The sequence below is a fragment of the Balearica regulorum genome, chromosome 27 (genome assembly GCF_011004875.1).
Source record: "Balearica regulorum gibbericeps isolate bBalReg1 chromosome 27, bBalReg1.pri, whole genome shotgun sequence".
NCBI lineage: Eukaryota > Metazoa > Chordata > Aves > Gruiformes > Gruidae > Balearica > Balearica regulorum.
This window is the reverse complement of record NC_046210.1, coordinates 5,981,554-6,007,225: the sequence shown is the minus strand read 5'-3', so window position 1 is coordinate 6,007,225 and position 25,672 is coordinate 5,981,554. Positions and strand designations below refer to the sequence as shown.

Here is a 25,672-nt window from a genome sequence, read left to right as displayed (position 1 = left end):
ACATTTTGGCACATTTAAGATCTGGTCTGTCCTAGAATTGTTAAACAACAATAAGCAAGGAACTTGCTGCTCCAGGGGGACTTTGAAGGCAGGCACTGGGCATGAAAATAAGATTATCCAGAACTGCAATAGTGAACTTAAACATACTGAAAATGGGAGACAGATCAATATTGTCAGAGTTAAATGAGTTGTTGTTAGGACAAAACCTTACCAGATTGCAGGTCTTAGGATTTCTTCTGCCGCCTTCTCAAGCAGGTGGTGCTGACTGCTGTAGTATAGATGTGATCCAGTTTGATATTTCTAGGTAAAAGAGGTAAAATACAGGCAGTGAAAGTGGGATGTAAAGAACGTAGAAGTATGCTCTCTCCTTGCTTGCTGTTAACCAGTGTTTATGAAGTGGCTGGGGTGTTGGTTTGGGTTTTTTTCCCCCCTTAGAAGTGTGAAATGATTATGTTGATGAAAATTGTTGGGTGAACAGCCCTTCTTTTTTTGTGGGTGTTCTGGGTTGTTTTGGTTTTTTTTTCCTTTATGCTGGTGGAACTCCAAACTGTGTGTCACAGCATACTACTAGGCTTAAGATCCTTTTTCTCTTAATTGTGAGCATGACCAAATGCAACCTAGTGAAGATGCTTCAGATTCTTGTTTGTGACTTCCAGTCGATAGCAGGTTTGCTCCTGGAGGATGTAGATGAGTAAAAAAACAAGTTACTCGGCTTCCATCCTGTGTTATACAGGCCAGGCTAGAGGATCTGGTGGTCCATTTTGGCTTTAAGAGTCTGTGTACAAAGGCACAACTCAAGCAGTGATACCAGATGCTTCCCTTGCAATAAGCCTGCCAAGCACTAAATCCACACAGGAAATTAAAATTCATTCAAGACCAAACTTGGTATCAAAAAATGCCTCTTCTATTGCTGCTTTGTTTCAGCTACTTCCTTTGCATCTGTTTGTGTTTGTTCTAATGTTTTTGGCTCAAGATGAACCTGAACTGCAGAATTTGGATCCAGATCTGAACACTCCCCAAAGTTTGGGGGTGTTTGGTTCCGGGTCTTTGGCATAGCCCCATTATAAAGGGGAGCAGCTGCATAGCTTGGATTTGGTACAGGTTCTTCTCGGACTCTTACAAACACCACCTGAAAAGATGAGTAGTTTGAGTGCCCAAATCACTGTTGTGTTAGGCAGGGGTTGGTGGTTCTGTAGTTTGTTTTAATTTCGTGCTTTTTTAACCTCCTTTGTCTCAGGCTCTTTTTTTACTTTTGCATAGAATCTCTTTCCTCACTCTTTTATCAGTAAAATGCCGTGTTTTTCCTTTGGTTGTTTCATAATAGCATACTGGAGCTGCCAGGTGAGCTATACGTGGTCTTGAGGAATGCCTATGCACTTAAACAGGCTAGTCTTCCACCAGTTCTGAACTGGAAGCTGTATAGCATGCTTAGCATGGCATGAAGCCTGAGCTAATAAGCTCTCCTGAGAGAAAGAATATATTAGGTTGGGCTCAGTGCTTGATCTAATGTGGCTGTGTGTTTTTTGGGTTCAGATTTGGGTGGTATCCAGCTGGCTCTTCAATGCAGGCAGAATGACCTTGCCTTTGCTTTCACAAGACTGTTTAGAGCTACCCTCAGTGAAATAAAGCATGTACGGGGCTATCCTACCCCCCAGTAAAACGTGGCCACTTCAGCGTGCAACTGGCAGGTGATTGACAGAGATAATCTATTACTGTGGGTCAAACTGTTTATGCTTTACTTTTCCATACAGGTTTTTACTTCTGTAAAGCCTTTGATGCAGTCCTTAAGACAGAACTGTGGGGGAACAACATTGTAAGCTGTTGTGTTTGGGGATACTATCACTAACTTTTTAAATTTCTATCATGGTTTGCAAGTACAAAAGCTGAAGAGGAAGTAGATAACCGCTGATTAAACCAGCCTACTTTCTTCAGTTAGCTTTATTGATCTAAAAACTGGGAGGGAGGGGCAGCTTCACTGTACTGGAAGAGTCTGACAAATAACCATGGGGTGGTGGGGGAGAGAGAAGACACACATGCATCTGTTATAGAACCTAGTACAGAATCTTCTTTTCCCATCCCCCAAGTAAAAATCGGTAGCACCCAGGCTTCCCAAGGATTTCACCAGGGAATTTCAATAGTTGGAAGTATTTGTATGGCCCTTATCTCTCGGGGCTCTTAATTCATGAGTAGCATACAAACTACAAGAAGCAATATAATGCCTGTGATTGTTGATGAACTAGTAAGTATTTTTCTTCAAACATGACAAGAGCACAGGGAATTCTTGAGAAGTCTGACATTTGATGAAAGCAGGAAGGGTATTTCTTTCCCTGTCCTATTTTCCCAAAAGGATTCATAGTTTTTCATCCTTAACTATAGCTGCTCAGATGTACAGTGCTTTATTGTGAAGCCTGTGATGAACCTGCCACCTAATTATAAAGATAAACCTGTTCCAGAACAGATCTTAAAGTAATTTCTTTTCCTCTTTCTTCAACATTTCCTCTGTATTTTTTCTCAACTAGCCTAGGCACAAGGTGGAGTGCCCTTGTGTCTTGTGTAAATTTGTTTCATAGTCCAGTTCAAACTTGGTTGTTTTTGAGAAGAAACAGAAGAACGTTTGTGTAAGGAGGACTGGAGGTGAGAAAACTCACCATTTACTCTGCTTCTTTCTAGCTACTACAGGGCAAACGAGGTACAACAGTTCACGCACTCCCGACCAGTCAGGAAAGGAGAAAAAGATCCAGACAACGAGTTTGCTGTGAGTTCTTTGCTTTTGATGCCACCTGGCTTGGGTGTCCACACTATGAGAAAATGGTTCTGTGCATTTATTTTGTTGGTCGCATTTTGAACAACATTGTCACAATTTTTTTTTCCCCTCTGCCTGTGGCAATGGAGTTTTGCTATTAAAATGTAGGGGAAACAAAGGGCTTCACTTCACATTGCAGTCTTTACGTAAAGTCAATGTGATACTGTCAGAGAGCTCTGTAGCTGAAGGTGCAATGTTCAAAATCCTTCATCTAGAATCCATAAATATTGTGCTGTCTAACCGCAGCTCTGTGTCCGGTTGATTGTGAATGATGTAGCCATGCTTAAGGAGGCCAGCCTGTAACCGTGAAGGATCAGTTCAACTTCAGGCCAACTTTCAAGATTGCGCCTTGGGTGTAGTGTAATAGCACGTTTCCTTGCTGCCTATGAGGCCTGCTGTTGCTCGCATGTGGTGGTTGGGCATGTTGCGCCTAACTGGCTAAATATGCCACAATCACAGTCCATGTGGAGGGTAACAGCCTGCTGCTGATGATGTCAATACCATTTAAATAGCAGAGGTGGTATTTCTTGCAAAAAACACTGGGTTCCGTCCCATTTGGTGATGCTGAAAATCATTGTGTAAGTTCTGCCAGCTAGTGCTGGAAGCCTGATTCCATGCTCTGTTGCAGAAGAAAATTGAATTGCAAGACCAGTATTTTCCTTACATCTTGGAATTTTTTCCTTCTCTAACTAGAATATGTGGATAGAAAGGACAACCTACACAACAGCGTATTCATTTCCAGGCATCCTCAAGTGGTTTGAAGTCAAACAGATTACAGTGGTGAGTTCTGCATATGGGCTGGGTCTCATCCCATCCAATCTTTCATGAAGTAGAGAGACTTGCAACAGTTAGGACTACTAGTCCTTCCTCTGTTCAATGTGGCACATCGGTAACTTCTGCTTCAGGTTAGAGCAAACGTGTATCTTCTTTGATGTGTTTATCTTTTTATGCCATTCTGCAGACAGCTCCACCCAGGGCAGCAAAGTTCTACATTGACTGTATAATGCTTGGGAGAGTGGTTACCTCTGTAACGTGTTCTGCAGTCCGCCACCAAGTCCTAAACTGCTGTTCCCTCAGGTTAAGCTAGAAGATCATTCTTACATTCAACTCTGAATGGCAAGATAGCACAGGGGGTCCAAAATCCTCTGCTGGAAACTCTTGGGCTGCCATTCACATACGAGGAGTTACTTAACTTCATATTCAGTGGAGGCGAATGAAGGTTTATTGTTCCTTTTTTCTGACAGGAAGAGATCAGCCCCTTGGAGAACGCCATAGAAACGATGGAGCTAACCAATGAGAAAATCAGCAACATTGTCCAACAGCATATCTGGGACCGGAGTCTTCCTGTGCATCCCCTCTCTATGCTCCTGAATGGGATTGTGGACCCAGCGGTCATGGGTGGATATGCCAACTATGAAAAGGTCTCTTTTCACATTTATCTGTAGCTCAGTCTGTTGATTTCTGCAATGTTTAAGACCTGAATTGAAACATGGGAGATTCAAGTTCAGTTTTCAGCTATTACTCAGACATAGCGTGTTCTGTAGCTGTATCTGTGTGTTCAGAGCTCAGAGGAAGAGAAAAGAACAAAGGTAAGAGAGTTCCACTAGCCTGCAAGGTGGAAAACCCCCACATCTTTAGTGGTTGGGTTTAGTGCTGTGCATTGCCGAAGGGATGAATGATCCAGCTGTTTTGGGCCTGATTTACAGTGGTGATAATAACATGATTCTACCTCGTGGGGGCATTGAGGTGCTTGGTCAGCCCAACGAACGGTGCAAGTAACAAAGAAAAGCAAAAGAGCTAGCATTTCTCGTAGTATTTGCATAGAGCGGTAAGGCAGAGGATTTCTCTTTCTGGCAGATAATCTGTCTTTTGGAGTCTTGTAGCAAAGAGCATATATTTGAGGAAAAAAACCAATGTTTCCTATCCAGGTTTATTCAGTTGACTTTATTCAGTTGAACAGTGTACGTTCTTCCTTTTTTTTCTTATGTTTAACTTAGGCTGTTTATTCCCAGCATCTAATGACGGTGTTCCCAGCACAAAATACATTGCTTATTTCCGTAAACTGAATTGATGGTGTTAAAACACATTTAATTCTTCTCAGATGTGTTCTAGTCACATGAAATGAAGTGCAAAAGTTAAATGGGAGAGGGTCTGATTTATCTGGGGTCTAACTGCTGATTCCAGAAGAGTTGCATACTTTAACAGGGCTGAATTTGGCCCTAAGTCCTCCCACTTTATGAATTAAGGTTGACATAAAATTTAGAATTACGAAAGTGGGAAAGCAGTTAAAACTAGGAAACACAAAGTATCTGTAACCACATCTGGAAATACTCATTTCTGGTTCATATTTTCCTATTTCAACTGAAGATCAGTACAGAACATTTGGCTTTTGTGGGCGGCTAAAATCTTGAGTTTTAATTGTTTCATTGCAGCCAAAAGCCCAAGTCTGCTTTTTTAACGTGCGCTTTCTTCTTGCAATAATTAAACACTTTCAGGAAAAATCCGCTGGGATCTACCCGGCAGTCCTTTCACAAGCTAACCTCCTCTTGACATCGGCCTTTTTCAGAATCATATCACTAGGCCTATAAACACTTGTACATACAGTCCAGTTAATGGAATGCAGAACTAAAAAATATATGCAGAGGCTGAAATAGATCAGAGATGCATTTTAAAACCGAATAAAAAAATATTAGGGGATTTTATCTAGGAAAAAGAAAAATTAAATTCTTCTGACAAGGAATTGTGATACATTTCAATGCAGTACTGTAGCACATAATGTGAATTGGCACAATTTTAAGGCTTCGGTACAGGAAAGCGTACTTGTGTGTGTTCAACTTTAAACCGATACCAGATTTTGTTGATTAAAGGTAAACACAAGTGTAGACTAAAGGTGCTTTGTTGAATCAAACTGTGAGTCAAACTCTCAACATAGTCTTTATTTCTACTGAATCTTCGTAACAAGCCCCACGTGAAAATGTTGTACTTAAGGGCTTAAATCCTGGAGCTGAAGGAAATTGCAGGCAGGAGATGCCCTGTTCACCTTTCTGCAGCTGAGGTTGTTTGCATGACATTGTGTACTGTAGGTCACTGAATGCTAAAAATGAAAGACTTTGAAGTGAGAGCTCAAGAGACTGGATCCGCTGCTCCCATTTGAGCAACAAGTAACATGACCTTGGTTAGTGAAATCAATACTGTTTTATGGGAAGGGAATTGGAATTGAAGAAAACCCTTCTGATGAAGTAACTTTTTTACGTGTCTGTGTTTTGCTGAAAAAATAGTAATTTATTTTTTTAAACAAAAAAATTATCTTTTTGTTCCCAGATCTCAGCAAATAACGATGGTTCTTTGTCCCTCAGTTTTCTGTCAGGGAGATTGGCAAAATTTGTTTTTAATATGAGGAATAATGACAATGAATTGCTTTGGAGTGAAAGATTTCTGTACTTTGAGTTAACCATGAAAGCAGCATAGTGTCTGTATCATCTTCTCTTTGCTTTCAGGCCTTTTTCACAGAGAAGTATCTTCAAGAACGTCCTGAAGATCAAGATAAAATTGAACTGCTTAAGCAACTAATTGCTCTACAGGTATGGTATTAGGAAAGAAGTGGAAGCAGTATGTGTGAGTGCAGATGTTTTTCTAGCATCATTGTTTTGGAGAGATAATGCAGATAAATGCTGTAAGAACAATCTGGATAAGTGTACAATTGTTTTTTTATTTTAAGGAAACTGCTGTATTCTAAAATTGTGGCCTAGAATATTCCATGTACCTTGTGTTGCTTTGAAATGCTATTCTGAAATATTTGCCAACGTGGTGTAGATTTTTCCCTCATGGGTGTAACAAAATATGTTACCTTTTCATGAAATCATCAGACCTAGTGCTTTGTTGATCTGACCACTGAAAGTTGTCTGTTCTGACCTGCATAGCAATGAAAAGTTGTCCTGTTCTCTTGTAATGCAAATTACATCCCTGCAGACCAGTTCTTACGTATTTTCCCACAAGAGAGCCCAGTTAAAGCACCCTCACAAAAGCTTTGGGGGCTGAGAGGTGATACTCCAACATTTAACATGCTATGTTTTCCAAAGCAGAGTACGGAATCTGAGTGGGGAAGAGGGACCATGGGTATAGATGGGGAGAGTGTTCGTGTTTGTTGAATGCATGGAGATCAAACAGTCAAGTTACTACAGCGTCACAAGTTATGAGCCAGTAGATGAGCTTCCTTACTGTATGATTGCTTTTTTTGCCTCTGCAAACTCAAAACATGTTGATTTAAGTCCTTTAAGTGTATCTGAGGTGTGTAATGTGCATAGAAAATTCCTTCCTGGAATAGGAGAGCCAATTTGTCCTTTTGTAGCTGTATTTTGTTCCTTCTTTCAGATGCCGTTGTTGGCAGAAGGGATTAGGATCCACGGTGAGAAGCTGACAGAACAGCTGAAGCCTCTGCATGACAGACTGACAGCCTGTTTCAAAGAACTGAAGAAAAAAGTGGAGAAGCAGTATGGTGTGATAACTTTGGTAGGTGTACCTGGTTCTTCAGTGTTTTGCTTTAAAGAAACACAACTCTCCCCTTTCCCACTTGTGAGTGAGTTGGTGTTACACCATTTATCGCAAGTGTGTTTGTCTGCAGCCTCCCTCCCTCACCGAAAGGAAACCGAGCAGGTCGGGCTCTGTCGTTTTGCCCTATATCATGTCTTCCACGCTGAGACGGCTCTCTGTCACATCTGTGGCATCTTCTGTGGTCTCTACATCTTCCACGTCATCTGATAGCGCTTCCTCCAGACCCGGTTCAGATGGGTTAGTAATCAGCCTTCACATGTGATTTACAAGAGTGGGGATATGCCTTTGCTGGAATTAGTAACTCTTAAAGTGAAGATTTATTCTATACACAATAGTAATACCTACGCATTTAAAACTTTAAATGGAGGCCAATGTTGTTATTCCGTTTTGCAGATAGGGAGTTTGAAGCACAGCTAGGGATAGTTCTGGGAATTGAACCCACGACTGCCTGTCTCTGGAGTCCCAATTATTTACATGATACTCAAGAAGGATGGAGGCAGCGTATTTCAGATGCACACTATTTCTGTTTCCCGGGAATGCTGGAAAACAGAGGTGTAAGATACTACAAGGTAATTTAGTTTGATGTGGTCTGCAAAGAGGTGCATAGTCATATGGTACTTGTTTGCAGCTGCATAATGGCATTAAAAGGAGCTGCCATGCATGGAAACATTTCCTGATGTTACTTCTCTGTACATCTAGTTTTGCATCTGTGATAACCAGGGAGTCTAGGAGACTTGCTCAAGGTCGCACAGCAGACTCGGCAGCAGGGTTCAGCATAAAATGCAGGTCTGGCTCCTTCTGCAAATAGATCACGCTTTGTCTTGTACATAAGCCATAATACTCAAAATTGCTAGGGTAACTTAGGAGCACAAATCTCCCTGAAAATTCCATCATCATAACTCGGTTTTTCACAATAATCTCTTATACAAACTAAGACATCACAACTTTTTAACAGACAGTGCTTTAAATGCCTGGTGGACTAATGTTTCCTGTTTTTTCACTCTTTTGGTGTGGGCCACAGATCTATTCTGGAGCCACTCTTGGAGAGAAGAATATCAACAGCTTCCAGAGCTGAGGAACTGCCCATGAAAGATGATGGTGATAACCGGATTAGCAAACTCAAGCGGAAGGACTGGAGTATTAGCAAGTCTCAGGTTATTGTAGAGAAGGAGCCAGAAATGGAACTGACTTCCAAAATGGTAAAAAAAAAAAAAAAAAAGACAATTATAAAATTTACAGCAGGAGATTTTAGTGTTTCCGTTGCTTTAGATATGCTTGTCATTGGGAACTTCATTAAATAGCGGGAGGGGTTCAAATACCAAAAGCCTTGGTCATCTGAGTAATGCTTGCTCTTTTTGTTTGGAAAACTTGTGTCACGGACTGAACTGCAGTTTGGCTTAAGGTACAGACTGGAAGCATGAGGCACTGATGTTTCGTCTAGATGCTCAGTGCACTCTTTGCTGGTAGAAATGGAGGACTGCGTGATGCACTCAGCACCGCGTAGAATTGTTCCTGGTTTTGTTGGAGTGAGTGGATGCTGCTAGCTGACTGAAAAATCCAGTTGGCAAGCCAGATGTTCAGCTGCTGTCAGTCAGCATCGCTGCACAAATGAAATGTACTGCAAGGTGAAGATCGTTTGATTGGGGAGTTGAAAAAAGATGGTCTGATAGTTGGGTCACCAGCCTGGGACTTTGAAAAACTGTTTCTTCCTGTCTGAACTCTGCTCCAGACCTCCTCTGTGAGGGTAGAAGTGTTTACTCCTTGGGCAAAGTATTTGCAAAAGAGGAATAAAAGAGAATCTGTAGTCCCACAGGAGTGTTGTAATGAGGAATATGCTGAAGACTGTTAGGCGTTAAGGTTGACAGTGGGATTCAGAATGGTCACCTATTACAAACAGTTAAGTTTCAGCCCAAAAGTAGAGTTGTATGACCTTGGGAGTGTTAATCCTGATTTATGCAGACTGTGTTTCGCTGTCAGAGAGTATGTGAGAATTGGGCATCTGAGTATTTAAGCTGGTGGCTCAGTGATACTAATTTGACTTAACGCAGGCTGTGTAAATAATGAGAAAACATGAGTTCTATTTGCCTTTCTCTCCCAAGATCTCAGCTGAATCTGGCAGGAACAGGTTATGCTGCTATATATTCAGGAATTCTCATCAAATCTGAGTGGTGCTGCCAGCACTTGGAGTCTGCAGAATATTTATTGAAAGGAGAACTGTGGTTCTAGAATCATGTAATTTGGTATTGACAGGCTTTCTGCTCAAGAGGAAAATCTGGGGCTGTAAATATTAGTGGTTCGGGAGGCCTGGCCCTCTGCCTCTGGAAGAATTGCTGTTGAATTAACCGGGTTTAACCCACAAACTCTGTCAGCTGCTGATCACTTTATTAAATAAAACTAGAGGGAAGAGATCTGGGAGAGAAAACCTATTTGTATCGACCACGTTGTTTAGTCCTGTCTGTCCAAGACTTTGTATTGCAGAGAGCTGAGAGGTGCAACACAAACACCCACCCTCCCTTCTCTCCCATATCTCTGAGGGCAAATTGCATGTGTGATCAGCTTACTCGAGCGCATGAGGAGTTAAGGGTTGTATTCATGCTTAAGAACATTGCAAAGTATGGAGAAAGCTGGTTTTTATAGTTGGTCTGTTCCGTAGCTGCAGAGTGGAGCACAAAAATTGGACAGACTGATTTTATGTAGCTCTTGACTAAGCTGCTTGGGAGCTAGAAAGCCAGAGGGAACCAAAGGCTTACTTTGTGTCCAGCACCTTTAGTCTTTCTAAGTTTTGTATTCGCTGTACACCGATGTGTGGTCCCTTCTGCACAGTGAGAAATACTGAACTGCTCAATGGTGGAGAATTGATCTCTAAAAGGGCCTAGTGAGCTTAATTCCATGTGTAAGTGGCAGCTTTCTCTGTAAAGCAATAAACTAATAAGAGTGGTGAGGCCCTGGCACAGGGTGCCCAGAGAAGCTGTGGCTGCCCCTGGCTCCCTGGCAGTGGTCAAGGCCAGGTTGGATGGGGCTTTGGGCAACCTGGGCTAGTGGAGGGTGTCCCTGCCCATGGCAGGGGGGTGGAACTAGATGGGCTTTGAGGTGCCTTCCAACCCAAACCAGTCTGCGATTTGTGCACCGGACTCTTGGGACCACATTCAGATGGCCTCACAATTTGAGTGAAGAGCACAGAGGACACGTGTGAACTGGAACAACACCTCTCAAGTCCCTGATGCAAAGGATTTGCTCTGTAAAGCCTGAAATGGAATTGTTTCACAGCCCTAAGTAGCCAGATGATACTAGCAGTCCTGACTTGCTCCCACAATTTCATCTTTTTTTCTTCTTGGAAAGGCTTTTTTTTTCCCCTTCCAAAATTTTTTCACAGAACGGCTAGTCAAATGCAGCAGTATTTTAGCCTGATGTCTTCCCTTCTCAGTTAATACACTAAGGTCATTAAAAATAGTTTGCTATTGCTACCCAGTTAGTAAGGTCCCACAGAAAACTTGGTATGTCATAGGAGCACAGTGTATGCCTCTTGACCTGGCTTAGCCAAGGCAGTGGTTTCACTCGTTTCACCTGACTGCACCTTTCTCCCTTATGCATGGCTTTTCTGGAGCATGTTGATGCATGCCTTTGTGACAGGTCTATTTATCTGATACATGTGCAGTAACCTTGCTGACTTCTAAAAGGTTTTGTTTACTCTTTGTTTCAACCAGGGCATGTCGGGAAAAGCACAAAGGCCAAAGAGTCTTCAGTTAGGAGAAAACAGACTGACTTTGCTTCAGAGTTCTTCACTCCAGCATTCAGTGCCTTGCAGCCCACCACCCATCACTCCCAAAACCCCAAGAACCCAAAGTAAGTTCTATTACAATCTCCACATCCTTCAGGGCAGTATCTGCAGTAGTAGGAATTACTATCTATTTGCTAGAGGTAACCTCACTGGGGAGGAAGGAAGGAATTGCTCTGAAGTAGTTCACAGAAAGTGACTGGGCTATTGTAAATGCATCAAGTCAGGTGGTTACAGCACATACTAGAGGAGTATCTCCTGTGAATTCACTGGATGGAGCTGCACCAATCCAGCATGGTATTTCTGATCAGGTCTATGGCTAAATTTTCTGGGCGAGCCCTGAAGGCTTTGTTAATTAATGAACAATAACACCTATCACATGGCAAAAGGCTTTAGGAGAAGTTGCTCTGCAGCTTGGAAACTCAGCTGATAAATGTTATACCTGTAAGAGAAGGAATTTATCTTGAAGCATTAGCAAAATGAGTGATTTGTGCAGTTACCTTGCTTGCATATCCAGCAAGCCTTGGAGTTAATTCTAAAGCAACGTACAAATATGGCTAAGGTAAAAACACAACTGTAGTGTCACCACTGACAATGTCCTTGATTGCAGTTGCATTTCTCACTCTACTGCTCTTTTTTTAAAGGAACAGAAATTCATATGTAGGACCTGACTGTCCTTTCTCTTATGTGGATATAAATTCAGAATCCAGTGAACTAAACTAGCATAAAATTGTTGTGAGAGGATTAAAACCAAAAAATACATATCAGAGTGGGGGACGGGCTGGGGTGACAACCAGAAACACAAACAAATGCAGGAATACTATATGAAGAGAGATCTATGAAAGGAATGTGAAACCTTACTCTTTGACTTAGCAAGTGGTTTTAATTGCCATTAATAGCAGGACAGCTTCCCAGGAATTCTTCTGAAGTTTGGGTACTTATCTGCTCCATCAACTGGAGTTTAAATCAGAGTGAATTCTCAGGTTGAGGCCCAGACTGAAAGGAAACCCCCCCGGAACATTGCAGATGTGATAATGGATTCAATTTTCTGTTCTCTCAGGCATGCATTTTTCACATAAGCTTAGATTCATTTGATGAAGATAGAACTCTTCTGGGCATTTTGAACTTAAGGGAGATACAACTGCAACTGACATATCCTTTCAGCTTTAGCTGCTAAAGCAGAGAATTGTTAGCAGATAGAAAGCGCAAGATATCAAATGATTCTCCCTTAAAATTCTACATGGTCAATCCCATTTCCTATTCCTTTTCTGCCTGCTTTAATGTCTTTTCTTATTATTGTTATTGCTTCTAGGCTTTCCCTCGTTGCAAGCTGATGGATTGGCAAATGCTAGCTTAGAGAGCACCCCACCTCCACCTCCGCCCAAAAGCAAACCCTATGAGAATAGCAACCCGAGGAATTCTGTGGAGGTAAGGAAATGAGAGCTGACATCTTCTTGGAAAACAGCTTTTGAGAAAGACACACCAGTGGAATTTTCCAGGCTGCTTCTAGGGTGGTGATACTTGAAACTTGTCTAATCATTTTACTGGTACACTCCCTGAAACCACAAAAGAATAAAAAGCTTTTTTGCTTCAAGAGAAGGCTATCAAGTGCAGTCCCCCCTTTTATTTTTTCGAGTGTGAGTTGTGTTGTCCTTGGTCAGTCAAACTGGGGGGGTGGGAGGTGGGAAGATATACTGAAAACAAGCAAGCACAATGATTGAAAAGTTTCAGAAGCTTGATCAATGTAAAATAGTGCAGTAATCTGGTCCTGAAAAAGGGGAAAATATTCATACCTTTTCAGAAATAACAAATGTCTCCTTTTGAGTCCTCAGCTCAGAAGAATCTAATTTTTCAAGTATGTGTCATTAGCCACTTAAACCAGCCTGTATTGTATCACCTTAGCCACAGCCTTTTTTTCAATTTCATGAAGTTGGCTTCCTTCTAGGAAGGTCAAATTGCCACTTTTTTTAATGCTGTATCGCTAATGTTTCTCTTACACTGTGGGATTCCAAATGGCTTGCAGATACCTAACATGCAAATACTCTGGTCAGTGTGTCAGAATCATTTCATCTGCCCCTGAAACGTAGGCGCTTCTGATATGAGACTGTAATTGCTTACCGATACACAGCAGCAGAAAGCATCCTTTTGTAACTGTGAAAGGGGATGGATGCTTTCCCCAGTCCAACTTGCAAAGAGGATTTATGGAGTATCTTAGTGAGATGAACTGGAATTTGACCAAAAAGAATTTAAAGAATGGTTGCACTTAACAGAATATGTTATGTCTGACGGCACAGGAAGACAACATAACAGCTGATCACTTAAGCCTGTTAGAGAGAGAGATGACACTGGCATAAAGCCTTGAAGCTTGGGAAAAATAGGTTTTCTAGTTCGCCCTTCATTTGGTCAGAATTGACTGTGCTTTTGAAAAGGGGCAGTATAGCTGCTGTAGGTGGTGTGAATGGCGGAAATGTGCCAGCTCTAGGGATGTTGTGGGAGTCACTGGTTGAAGAGGATTAATAAGAGACTCCTTCCCTTGAGTCTTGTAAGAAAACTAATTGCTAACATGTTTTGGCTTGCAACATTGACCTTGGCTTGCAGCCAAATGGAAAGGATTCTAAAGTCTGTAAAGAGAGATTGTCAGTTTATTTTCTGAAGGGTTTTGTTACTGTGGTGTTGTTACAAAGTTGACTCTGTCCTCCTTCAGTTAAAATAGTCCCGGCAGTTTTGGCTAAGTGAGAGGTGAGCCACACCAACTTCTTGTTCACCTGGCCTCTCACATCTCATTTGCCTACAGGATGCCCCTTAAAACAACCAAAGAGCCAACTCAAAAGATCCCACTAGAGCAGTTTCCTGCAAGAACAAGGAACACCCTACAAGCCCCTGTGCTGGGCGGGAAGGCTGTGGCTTGCTTTAGTAGAACACTTTGCTTGCTGCCATTTTATGAAGTTAGCTTCACAATTCTGATTTGGAAGCACTTTACATCCTTTAGGCCCCTACTCAGTGGAACTCTTCAAGCCAGCAAGATAAAATTAGTTGAATTTTGAAACCCTGAGGGAAATGGGTTTATTGCCATTTTACTGATAATCAGAGAGGCAAATGGCTCTGACTCAAAGTCAGGCTGCAGGTCAGAAGCAACTGAAGTATATCTGCAGCTAAAGAATATTCTGCTAACTAAAACATACCTGCTTCTGTTATTCCTGGGGATCTGTCCTTCTTTGCCCCCCTCATCAATTGTATGTGGCACTGAGAGGCTGAAATCAAAGATTTTTTTTCCAGAAAGAAACATCAAGTAGTACAGCACTTTTTGGATTTCTTGTTTGGTAAAGCAAAACGTTGTAACTTGCTGGTGATGGCTTATTTTTTCCTTGTGTTTTTCTTTTATCTTCTCAGGTTGCTCCACCACTACCCAGCAGGCGTGAAGCCAAACCTCCCCCCCCACCCCCAAAAACCAGAAAATCCAGTGTTGTCTCTTCAGAGCAAGGATTCCAGTGAGGATCGTCACTTGTTGGTCTAACAGCAAGCGCCCAGAGTGAAATGGCAGCTTTCTTTTCACGGGCATGCTGGGGCTCTCTGACCCTAAAGACTAGTGATCTCACCATTCACTCCTCTTGGAGTTTTCTTTGGGAAATACCAAAAGGAACTGTTGTTGTGACTGTATTCCCTAACCTCTGGTTTACCTTTCTAGTACTGAGACACTAATCATATAGCAGGAGAAGTCACCCTACTGGAATTCTTGTCTGTCTTAGTCTTGTCTGTCCCGTGTTTTTTCACTGATGCAATTTCAGCAGCTCATTCCTAGTGTAAACCTGTCACAGTAGTGATTTGCACAAATGTTTGAAACAAGGTAAGCCACACTGGTATGAGATGTGTCCTACAGTATTTTCACATCAATTCATTCCAGCTTTACAGCTGTGCTTAGGGACTGATCCCTCCTTCTGTCGCTGTAGCATAGCCAAGCCCTGATTTGGATGAAGTGGAACAGATCGCAGCCATTCCTAAGCTGTGAAATGTCGGCTCCTGAGACGTCAGGTGCCGGTGTATGATGTACAGTCTCCTAAGGTTCTTGATTGCATGCAGAGACCTGAGCATTGTTAGTAGAATAAGAAGTCTTTTTATTTTTTTTCTGTTAGTCATCATGTATTTAAGATGAAGTGCAGACATTCTGCCTTACACTATCTCTGCTCAAGTAGTGGCAGTTGCTCACTCCCAATAGAGAGTTCAGGTTCACCAGTACTTTGTCAGAATTTCACTGTTGATTCTGGTTTAGCACACAGAGCAGTTGATACTCCTCCCTGAATTGTGCTACCTACTTGGTTTGTGCTTGCATCTGGAACTTGGTACAATATTTCATCTTTGTGATTTTTAATAGGGTGTAAAAAGTTGCTTCTCTCCTGTGAATATGTGAAGAGAATAGAAACTGCATTGATACCAGCACTGTACTGGTACCAGCAACTTTGGGAGGCAAAACTAGTTATGCATCCTGACCTCAGAAACAAAGTCTGATAGTTACTGTAACCTTTACTTTGGCTGGGCAAATTTACACAAATATAAATAATTCTCATCCTCTTTTTTTTTTTTTCCCCTACACCTATTTTTGGCAGTACTTGCACTTTTGTAGTCTCCCTTGATCTAGATTTTTAACAGCCACTGGACTTTAAGGAGCCATTTAGATGTGGGATGAATGTGGAAGACTTGACAATTACCTACCTAGTTTCCTGTTGCTTGGATTACTACAGCTCTCTACAGCTTTTCTTTCCTTGGAGGATGCGATAATCTGTTCAATTTTTCTTATTTATTCCCTATTCTGTCAGGATATCAGCATCCGTCTCTGTATAGATAAAAAAATGACATGATCTTAGCTTTTAATGTTTTTAAATTCATGTAATCCACACAGAAAAAGGCTGTTGCATGCTGTTAGAGTAGCTCATCCTCACAGTTGCATAGTGACCAAAAATTCAACACAAATATCGTTGTTATTTGTGGACCAGATGGGCCTTAGACACAGCATTCCTCTCTGCCTGAGCTGCCGCTGAAATCTGACTGGTACAAACCTGGTCATCGCCATTTGTGATTAATACTCCTAATGCTGGCAGATCCATTTTGCACCTTTCAGGGCTCCTTGTCCCTGAGCTCTGTTAAAGGGCTGCAGGCCTGGGCTGAGGGCTTGCAGTTCTGCAGCAGGCTTACAGGGAGTTTGCATGGTACTTAAGCCAGAAGACAATTCAGTTTAAAATTCTCTTGCAGTGTATTTCTACTCTGTTCTGCTCTTAGAAGATCTAGATAATAGTTACAGCAGCTCTTTTTTTGCTGTGTGGAGCAGGACTCTCCTAATCTGCCTGTTTCAGAAGTAATGGATTGTGAAGAGCTTCACTGTTTTCTTGTCAAGCGTCAAAATTGGAACTTTCTCTTTATCCCCCCCCGAGCTGCAGCTGCCTGTTGGTGCCATGTTTCCCAGCAGCAGAAAAGCCAGTGAAGTTTAGGGTTCTCTTGATTTGTAAGAATTATTCTCTTGTCACATTCAGGCAGAATATTTTGTCATGCTATCCTGTCTGTGTGACTGAAACATAGAACATTTAGAAACATAGCTTTTGTCATGGCTGTTATTTTTCACTGATGTTTTCCAGGGAAGGGGAAAAAAAAGAATAAAAATTACTCATCGTTGTTGTCCCCTTTCACTATGGAACTTGGGAAACATGGGAGTTTGCCTGCAAAGTTTAGATTGAAACTCTTTGGAAAGTTCAGAGTTTCTTAAAAACCCATCATAAAGACGGACCAGCTGAGGAATTTGGATCCAAGTTTTTTTCTGAATCTGTACAGAACTTTGGCTGTTTGATTACAGCTTACAGCCTGTTTATTTGTCATCAGTATTGATGAAGATTCTGTCATGGACTCTCTCTTCCAGGAAATAATTTTGCTTCTTAACTGTAACTCATTTAGCTTCTGATTATCTGGTAGAAGTTGGGGAGACCCACTAAAAACCCTGCTGAGGATGTTGCTCACAGTAGTAAATACAAATACCGTTGGGTTGGGTTTGTTTGCAGGCCACTGCACTGTTACTCTGCTCACAGGACTTAAATGGGTTTCATTAACTTACTGAAAAATTGAAGTTTGAACCTAATGAAAGCTTTTCTCACAAAGCCTTTTTCAGGGACAAACAAAACCAGTGAAACCTTAGGGTTTGGGTTGTTTTTTTTTTTTTGTTCAGACTGAAGTAGTCCTTTCTTTTGTTCTTACACATTCCTTTGGCTTCAGTGTGACTCCAGTTAAAGAAACCTGCAGAAGCTGCGTTTGACTTGCTGCTTGCATGGCTCTGTAAGCCAGATTGCTTTTATCAAAAGGTCATACCAGATTCACATCACAAACCAGGTTGGAGATGTTTTGGAAGTTGCACTGCAGTCACATCACATCCATCCGCAGTTGTGTTTGCTGTAGCGCACATGCAACTGTCTTCTGGGCTCTTGCCTTCTCAGGGGAAATCTTTGAAACCTTTCTGGACAACTTGACCATGGTTCACCCCCACTCTCTGGTGCATTGTAGGACTTGTCAGCTCCACATTAAGTTCTTGGACATCGATGCTGCTTGACTTGAAAACCACAGGGTTTTCTTGTCTTTCATTTTTTTTGTCCGCTTCTTCCTCCTCTTGTAACCACTGTCTTCCTTCTGCTGCATGTGTGAACTAAAGGATCCTCTGAAACTCTTCACTTGAAGGAGAATTTTGCTTTAAGCAGAACAGCAGGATGTGGTCTGAATTGTAGAAAAATACATGTTAACCCCACCTGTGGTTAATTCAGTGCCTTTCCTCGCTCTACATCTGCCTGTTGCCTCATTCTTGGGTGCGTTTCCTTTTCAGAGCAGGTTGGCTTTTAACTCCTTTCGTAAGTCAACAGAAACAAAGGAGACTGTAGGAATCCTAGCTAAAGGTTTGTGTGTCTGAGTAAACAAACTAGCTGTCAGATTTGGGTATTTTGGTTCCAAGTGACTTTTGAGTCTTATTTCCCTACCTTTTTGATCTGCTTTAACTCCTAGATGTACCTTGTGCATTCAGCAGATTCCCCCGGAGTGGGGGAACTAGTCCATGCAAAAAGACCTCACTGGAGGAAGTCCTGACTTTGGGAAGAATTTTCTAGCTGATCTTTAGTGACCCTTTCCATAACGCTCTTTAACTTGATGAGACTTGGTTCTGATGGCTTTTTTTTTTTGCAGGTTTATAGACTAGGTTTATGAACAGAGTCCTTAGCATGTAAGTGGTTAATTATCCTCTCCCCTCATTTCCTTCCTTGGATTGTGCAGCTGCCAGTCATTAGGAATAAGATCATAGGCTGACTCTCCTGTGCGCTGATCCTAGGTGCTAATACCTGAGCTAGTAAGATGCCAAAGTCACCCAGAGAGTCAGGGGAGTGAGTAGGGTCGTTGCTATAACCCATCCCAGTGCTGGCAGAAGCCTGGGAAGCTTCAGTGCTTGGTGTAATTTGAGCAGTGGCTTAAACAGACCTTTCATTTGAATTTTGATCTTTGGCTTTTACTATAGAGCCAGCTCCTTGAAACTAGTATCTTCAACTGCTTTTTCTGTATGCTCTGCCTTGCAATTGCACCGTCTCACCTGCTGCGTTCCTTAAAGTTTATTTTGGTGTGCTGTCCACGTGGTTCAGGCTTTTCTTCTCACTGCCTTTGGCTGGTTGGCAACTGTCGTAGCTGAGGCATCACCCTAACTAGAAGGAAAGGAGCAGCTGATGCCCAAAGAGTACAGAGGGAGCAGATTTCCCTTCCTGAGAGACTTTGGGCATTTTCATTGGCAAACTTGCTGTGCCAGAAAGGGGTTTAAGTTTGGCGAATTTCTTCTTTCTTAGTGTTATTTTTGTTCTGGAGTCTGAAGTGCTGTAAATTCTTCCCGCTTCTCCTTCTTGCCTTTTGGCAAACTAACTTGCAAATAGGCATTCAATTTGGTATGTGGAGAATTATGTTCTTAGCTGATACAAGTCGGCATGGTTTGCTTAGAGGTACAAGATGGAATTTCTGTACTGTGCCTAAATGATTTAGGGCTTCGTGCCAGTTTTAGAAAAAAGGATCGTATTCTAAGTGTCACACTTTTAAAGTCAGTTGGGCATTCAAGTGTGTGAATAAGCATGGGGCCTGACTGATTTTAATTAAGTGGAATTAAGTGCCCACAGTCTTATAAGAAATCCCACCAGACCCCTGATTTTTTTTTTGTGTGTGTGTGTGTGTTCTGTTTTTGCTATGGTACCTACATGACTGAAATTCTGAGATTTAATTCTCAGAGACAATTTAAGGTCTTGCTACTTAGTTTTCAAAATGAGAATCATCATTCCCTGTTAATTAGATGCTTTTGGAAATGTCATCTAATGTCTATTAAGTTGGAGGGCTAAAAATGGGAGTAGGAGGAGAGTCCATAATGATGTCATCTCTGCATACCAGAAATGAAGGCAAACAGCAGTATTTCTACCCAATTCATAATTTTGAATAAAACAAATCTCAAAGTTAAATATCCAGTCTGCAGAGAAGACAAACTCTAATCCCATTTCATAGCCATGCTGTTCAAAGCCAGTTTTAAATTTCAAGTCTTAGAGGATTTTTTTTTTCCTTTGGAGAAATATGCTCAACACTTGTTTTCTGGAGCTTTTAATTAAAATTTGTCGTGCTGTGATAAATTCCTTTAAAAATGTTACAGGCTCTAATCCACATCAGGGGAAGAGAGAAACAGACAGCTTTCCATTTCAGTGGATTATTGGATTAGGAAAGGACACCGATTCCAGTGAGAACAGCTCTGTGATCTGCAGTGGAGGAAAATACCGTAATGTATATGCAGCGGTTTTTGAGAATCTGCATCTAATAACCTTCACACTATGCAGCCGAGTGTATGTTCCACAGATTAACAGTGAGTTAGACTTGTAGTGATAATGACTCAGATTTTCTCTCCTTATTTATTTTTATGATTGTAAATGGAAATAAGTTTAAGATGTCTGTAATTTAACTGTCATCTTTTTTTTTTGTAGTGAAAACATTCCTGACCCATTACTGCTAGCTTCTCTCATTTTTTTTTTCTTTTAATTAAAAGCTTCTCTATCTTATATTAACTGTTGCAGACCAAATTATCTAGTGGACCAGGGTGCGGTTTTTTTCCTAGGACTACATCCGAAAGAAAAATTAAACATATGCGATTTCATTGATTGGATGGCAGGAGAGGGGCTTTTCCAAAGCACACAAAGTTGACCTAATTCTGCTCTATTAACATTAAAGCATCTTTAGGACACTAAAGTGCCTGGGCACTAAGGAGAGTACACAAAGGAGTATAGAGGCGCATAACAAAAGGTGAAAAGCATCTGTTTGTGCTGTATTGGTCTGTTCTGATTTAAGGCTGTCATTGAAATCCCTGGACAGGCATGACTGCATACTTTGAACCTGTTTTTCACATGCATGGTCTGCAGTTTTTATATCTTTTTTTTTTTTAAACAGAGGTGTAAGTCCTCAGCAGCTCTGAAATTCAGCCCCAATATGCATGGTAGTAATTGATGTAGTTTTTCATTCTTGGTATTATAAAAGTTTAATGACATGATAAACCTTGGGACATGTTTGTCTTGAATTCAGGAGAATATGGATGTTGTGTAACATGTTTTTGTGTGTTTTGAGACTCTGGATGTGATAGTTATAAAACCCACCTCTGCAGACTGCAAATACCTGCTTTTTTTTTTTTTTTTTTTGAGTCCTCTGCAATTGAATCAGCAAAAAACACAGCTTTTAAACTGGCTCTGAAGAAAGAGTAGGAGCTACGCTTTGGAAAGGGAGTCTGCATCTCTGGGTAAATGACGTATGATTCGCTAAGTCTGTAAAGCAAGGTGTATAAATTTTCATGTTTTTTTTTAAAAATGTATTAACTGCTGTAAAGTTTGTAAATATCTTTTTAAAATAAATGTAGTTTTTATGAGTGAACTAGTAAAAAAAAGGCATAAATCTTTCATACATGGACTACGGAAATGCGAGTGCAATTACGTTCCAACAGTAAGTTTATTCTTGATTTTTAACAAAGTTGTATTACTGTTTTATCCAGAGACTAGTGAGATCAGACAGCGCCTTTGTCCAGGAATTGACTGGGTGTGTGAAACAAAAGCTGTCACGCCAAGTTTTCATTGCAGGACACAAAGCAGACCCTATGCTGTTGAGTCCCCACCGCTGGACTAGAATGTATTCTTGCACATATAAGCTAGTAATCTATGCAACAATTATCTTCTACTGAAATGCAGCTTCTGAGTATTTATTCACATAATGCAATCTAAGCAGAGGCCATCTGAAGAGGAATCGTTTTTAACATAGCTTTGAAATTTTATTCTGGGTCCTCTGTTCCATTTGGCTTTGTGGGTTTAAATCTTCTTTCGTCTAGCTTCTCCTTCGATCAGACTTTCCTGTAAACACACATCATATACTTTTTTTTAAAGAGAAGAAAAAACTTTGGAATTTTAAAGCCTGGTCAGATGCTAAAATATCCATATTGTGGTCTCTGTTGGAAGGAGAATTAGAATGACATAAATCTGACCCAACGTGATCTCTCTGCCACCTGCCCATGGATCTGATAATACAGTATAATGTGACTGACACTTACAATGGCCCTTTTCATCCCAAAGTGCATGACCAACTTTACATCTGTTAATGGGTCCACCACTGCAGCAGATCTTGGAGTGCAACCCAACAGCTGTTGAACACTATACTTTGACAGCGATTTAGAACAAGCAGCATGAACTTGCACAAAGCATCAGTATGTTAAAATGTCTCTGTGAGCTTAAGCAGTTGGCTGAGATACCAGAGACAAGCCAGCCGTGCTTGCAAAAGCATTACAGGGCCATTACAGAGGGGCACAGTTGCCCCGTTACCATTGTCTGTAAACCTTAGTACTGCTCAAATGGAAAACATGTTCCTGTGTCACGTCCTGCTCGGTCTGGTGTCCTGCTTGAGTATTTATTTTTGTTGTTACCTCTGAGTTGAAAGCCCAAAGTGTTTTGTATAGATGTGCTGTCTGAATATATTTTTTTCCCTTTTGTATCTTAAGTAGGTGTATTTTTGTTTGTGCTCACTACCAGCTTCTCCAGGAAATGATGAAAATAATGTGAAATTTTTTTCCATGGGGCGGACCACTTCCGGACACCTCTCCTTTCATTGCATAATATTCCTGTAGCAACTCCAGGAATGTGTTAGATGGGAAAAGCTGCATCTGGAAAAAGTTTAATTTGTTTTCAGTGTCATTAAGCAGCTAGAAATAAGAAGGTCACACAGTCCAGACTATGCTACATGAATAAGACTTGCAAACTAAGTGTTTGATGCAGAAGCTCACACGTTTTTACACTAATATGCAAGATTACCAGCAGTTTCTGAGCAAACCTAAGAATCTGATTGGGGCAGAGGGTGCCTTTAGCTCTGCAAAAATGGCCAGATTTCCTCCATGAGCAAGAAGTATCATTTATTTCATATCCTGACAATTACTCTGGTATCTTTTCCTGCCTAACATAGTCTCTTGCAGTAAAAAAAAAAAAAAAAGTCTAAACCTATTAAGTTACTGTTGCTGTCTCCTCATTCTGCAAGTAGTGTTATTGGAAGCCAGAGTGATAGACAAAGATTCTGTTTTACATTCAGTACAAATAGGGTTAAAGATGACCTAAAAAAAAAAAATTGGAGTTTAGGTAGTTTCCACATGAAAGCGCAATGGAAGTCAGGTTCTGACCTGTCTGCGTTGCTGTTATTCAGGCCAGGTTCCTCAGTGAAAGGCTGGAGCGCGTACTTGAAACTCTTTTGGTCTTGGCTTCAAAAATGAAGTAGAGATTGAGTGTTTCAACTTCTAGGACAGCTCAGAGAGACTTTCCGGAAAGTGGTGACCATCTGGCCCAATCAAGGTGTTGCTATGTTAAAGAGCACATTTTTGCTTGAGAGCATTCTTCCTATGGCAGTTAGTTTGTATGTGAAGTCTCTGCTGTCATTGCATTAGAGCATCTAATGGAAAATACATTTCCCAGTCTAGGGACCTTGGGAGCAGCAGCTTCCATATGGCTCGATCCTTCAGCTGGCAAAGTGCACCTTTGAAGTTAAGCGTCTGTGAATGCTGCATAGATTTTTGTTAAGGTAGAATGTGTTTGACTTTATTTTGTTTTTAATTTAGTGAGTAATGACATTGCTACAGTGGGAGCATCAAGAATAAGCTAGTCCTGAACTAGGACTGTGACTCTGAGGTACTTGAGAACAATGCAGATAATAAGGGCAGAGCCAGTATTGCCATGTGTGAACTCAACTTAATGCCTCTTCCTCCCCCACCACCTTTTTTCTCTTCCTTCCATGTACTTTCCCAGGCTAGACCGGTCCCCTAGTTTTCCCATGGTGATAAAAGAAAAAAGCATGTTACTTACCATGGCTTCCTTCAGATCACTGAACCTGGAATGCTGATACGAACCGGGGCATTTGCTCTTCTGTGCTTCCCCTAATTTCTCCATTTCATTTGCAGTCTGAATTGGGAAGTGATACAGCCTTTGTGAAAAGATTTTTTTCTGCTAAGGCAGCTCTATCCTAGTTACAAATTAAGGTGAAACTGTTCTGCTGCACAATTTAAATTCACCTCTTTCCCACGTTCTATGTTTGTGCTACAGCCAACTTGAAATCAGGATGCTGGAACTGCTGATATGAGGGACTACACATGGAGTATTTGAAAGCATGGGAAAACCACTGGTGGACAGATCCTTCCACATCTGCTCAGTCATTTAATTGGTTACCACATGACAGCTGCCCACTGCCACATTCTCAGTGGGCAGTGAATTTCAGTTTATGAATGTTGTCATAAACCAGCCCATTTTGTGGCTAAAGTTTAGGGAGAGGATGAAATCAGGTTTAACCTGGAACTCAAAGTTCCATCTCTCCTTCGGAGCAGGCTGCCCAAGTTCTCTGCAGCAGGCAGCGTTGTTGTTCATGCAAGGCTGTCAAATGCCACCTTACCCTAATGGCAATTACTTTCCAATTCGTGCTTCAAAAACTGTGTGTGTGTATATACATATGTTTGTTTGAGGGGAAAGAGGCAGGTGTACACATACACAGTAAAGCCTATGTCATCTCTTTTTTTTTGCTTGCATCTTTTACAGATAAGGGATCCTAGCTAGAACAACAGGGCTGGTTTACAGTCTAGAACCTACCTCTTGAAATGATTCTGCCAGGTTTTCGGCACTCCTTTTCCCTCCTGGTTGCAGGCCGTAAGACCAGTGTTGAGCCAAGCAGATTTCCTCAGACATGACGAACAGAAGGGCACAGATGAAGATCTTCCTGGACTTATCCATTCTGTGAGAGAATAAAACATCTTTCTGATCATAATGACATTACAGCTCCATTTTTATCATAACCAGAATTATGAGAATGTTACGTTTCTGGATCTCTCGTTCTGGTCATCTGCACCCCAGTGGCATTGTGCCTACCTGTGAGCCACAGCTGGATTTTGAGCCTCTTAAACTGTGGATTGGCTCATTATAAAGAGATTTAACATCTCAAAAATTTGGGTGAAGATCTAAATTAGGACTTTCGAACACTCTGTCAGAGTTTTAGGAATGTCTGGACCTCAAAGGTTCCACGAAGGTCCCTGTTGATATTTGACAGATGTGCTCAGTATAGCCAGTTTCTGTTCTAATATCCCTGCTCCTTAAAAAGTACTTTTTGCAGTGTCTTCTAATGCAAATCTCTTCCAATATGAGCATCTGTAAGTACTGAATATGTAAAAAGGCAATATGGTATGTAGTTTAAGCATGTTACCTGCTTGCTGAGAGATGTTGCAGAATAACTCCAACTCTTCTCCGTTTGACAATGTCCTGTGAGTATGCTTGTCATCTTGCTTTTTATATACAACCACCCCACCACCAAAGCTTTCACAGCAGGTAACTTTATCTGATTCTATCTCACAGGCTGTGATTTTTGTTCTTAAAATTGCTCTAATGCAGCAGAAGTAAAGCACATAATTGGAACACCCCTGGTGAAGCTATTAAATTCAGCTGTTTTCTCTAAGACCCATAAAAGTAACAGCCTTTCTTTTAAGAGGCTATAAATCTGACATTCAAATCTAGCAGACTGCTGTTGCCCCATGGAAAATACACAATCTTTTCTTTCAGTGGCTTCCAATTTTTAACTAAAAGTTCTTGGGTGAGTTTGAATTTGTTGAGAGCAGCTTGCAGGAGTTGAGATGGATGAGGAATTCCACTTAGTCTCTGTGTATCAGTCATGAAGGAAACAGTCCTTTGGTGCATAAACCAGAGCCTACATTTGCACAAATGCACAGAGAATTTGCCTGCTCCTTTGAAAGTCCTCCTCCTCCTCAATGTTTAAAGTGCCTTGATATTCTTTGCTCTATAAAATGCGAAGTAGTACTAAACTGATTAAAGGGACAAGTGTGTTAGATTGTGAACATGCTGGGGACAGACTTCTGTTGTCACGATGGAGTCTCTCTCACGAATAGGACTCCCAGACATTATTTTGTGTTTATATATAATCTCTTTCATGAATAGGACTCCTAGACACAT

General features: G+C 41.2%; 2 protein-coding genes across 8 annotated transcripts in view; one reads left to right on the top strand and one right to left on the bottom strand.

The window, feature by feature from the left end:
* Window positions 1-21,108, top strand: part of DOCK5 (dedicator of cytokinesis 5) — an 86,777-nt gene extending 65,669 nt beyond the window's left edge. For 4 of the 7 annotated variants that reach the window (XM_075736648.1, XM_075736645.1, XM_075736650.1 and 1 more), the window contains 11 exons: window positions 2,385-2,466; window positions 2,671-2,755; window positions 3,497-3,583; window positions 4,048-4,224; window positions 6,301-6,384; window positions 7,175-7,312; window positions 7,425-7,591; window positions 8,376-8,553; window positions 11,059-11,197; window positions 12,442-12,557; window positions 14,520-21,108. In XM_075736648.1, coding sequence (XP_075592763.1) covers window positions 2,385-2,466; window positions 2,671-2,755; window positions 3,497-3,583; window positions 4,048-4,224; window positions 6,301-6,384; window positions 7,175-7,312; window positions 7,425-7,591; window positions 8,376-8,553; window positions 11,059-11,197; window positions 12,442-12,557; window positions 14,520-14,621 — 1,355 coding nt within the window. In that variant the 3' untranslated portion in view covers window positions 14,622-21,108. Of the gene's footprint in view, window positions 1-221; window positions 1,814-2,384; window positions 2,467-2,670; window positions 2,756-3,496; window positions 3,584-4,047; window positions 4,225-6,300; window positions 6,385-7,174; window positions 7,313-7,424; window positions 7,592-8,375; window positions 8,554-11,058; window positions 11,198-12,441; window positions 12,558-13,923; window positions 14,481-14,519 lie in introns of those variants that run through there. The other 3 variants (XM_075736647.1, XR_012832588.1, XR_012832589.1) reach the window with 3 other exon arrangements.
* Window positions 21,109-21,270: 162 nt separating this feature from the next.
* Window positions 21,271-24,565, bottom strand: GNRH1 (gonadotropin releasing hormone 1). Its single transcript, XM_010304229.2, has 3 exons — window positions 24,305-24,565; window positions 23,531-23,626; window positions 21,271-21,544 (listed from the first exon to the last, which is right to left on the bottom strand). The coding sequence occupies exons 1-3, from the start codon at window positions 24,443-24,445 to the stop codon at window positions 21,503-21,505; spliced, it is 279 nt and encodes a 92-aa protein (XP_010302531.1). The 5' UTR covers window positions 24,446-24,565; the 3' UTR covers window positions 21,271-21,502.
* Window positions 24,566-25,672: the final 1,107 nt, after the last annotated feature.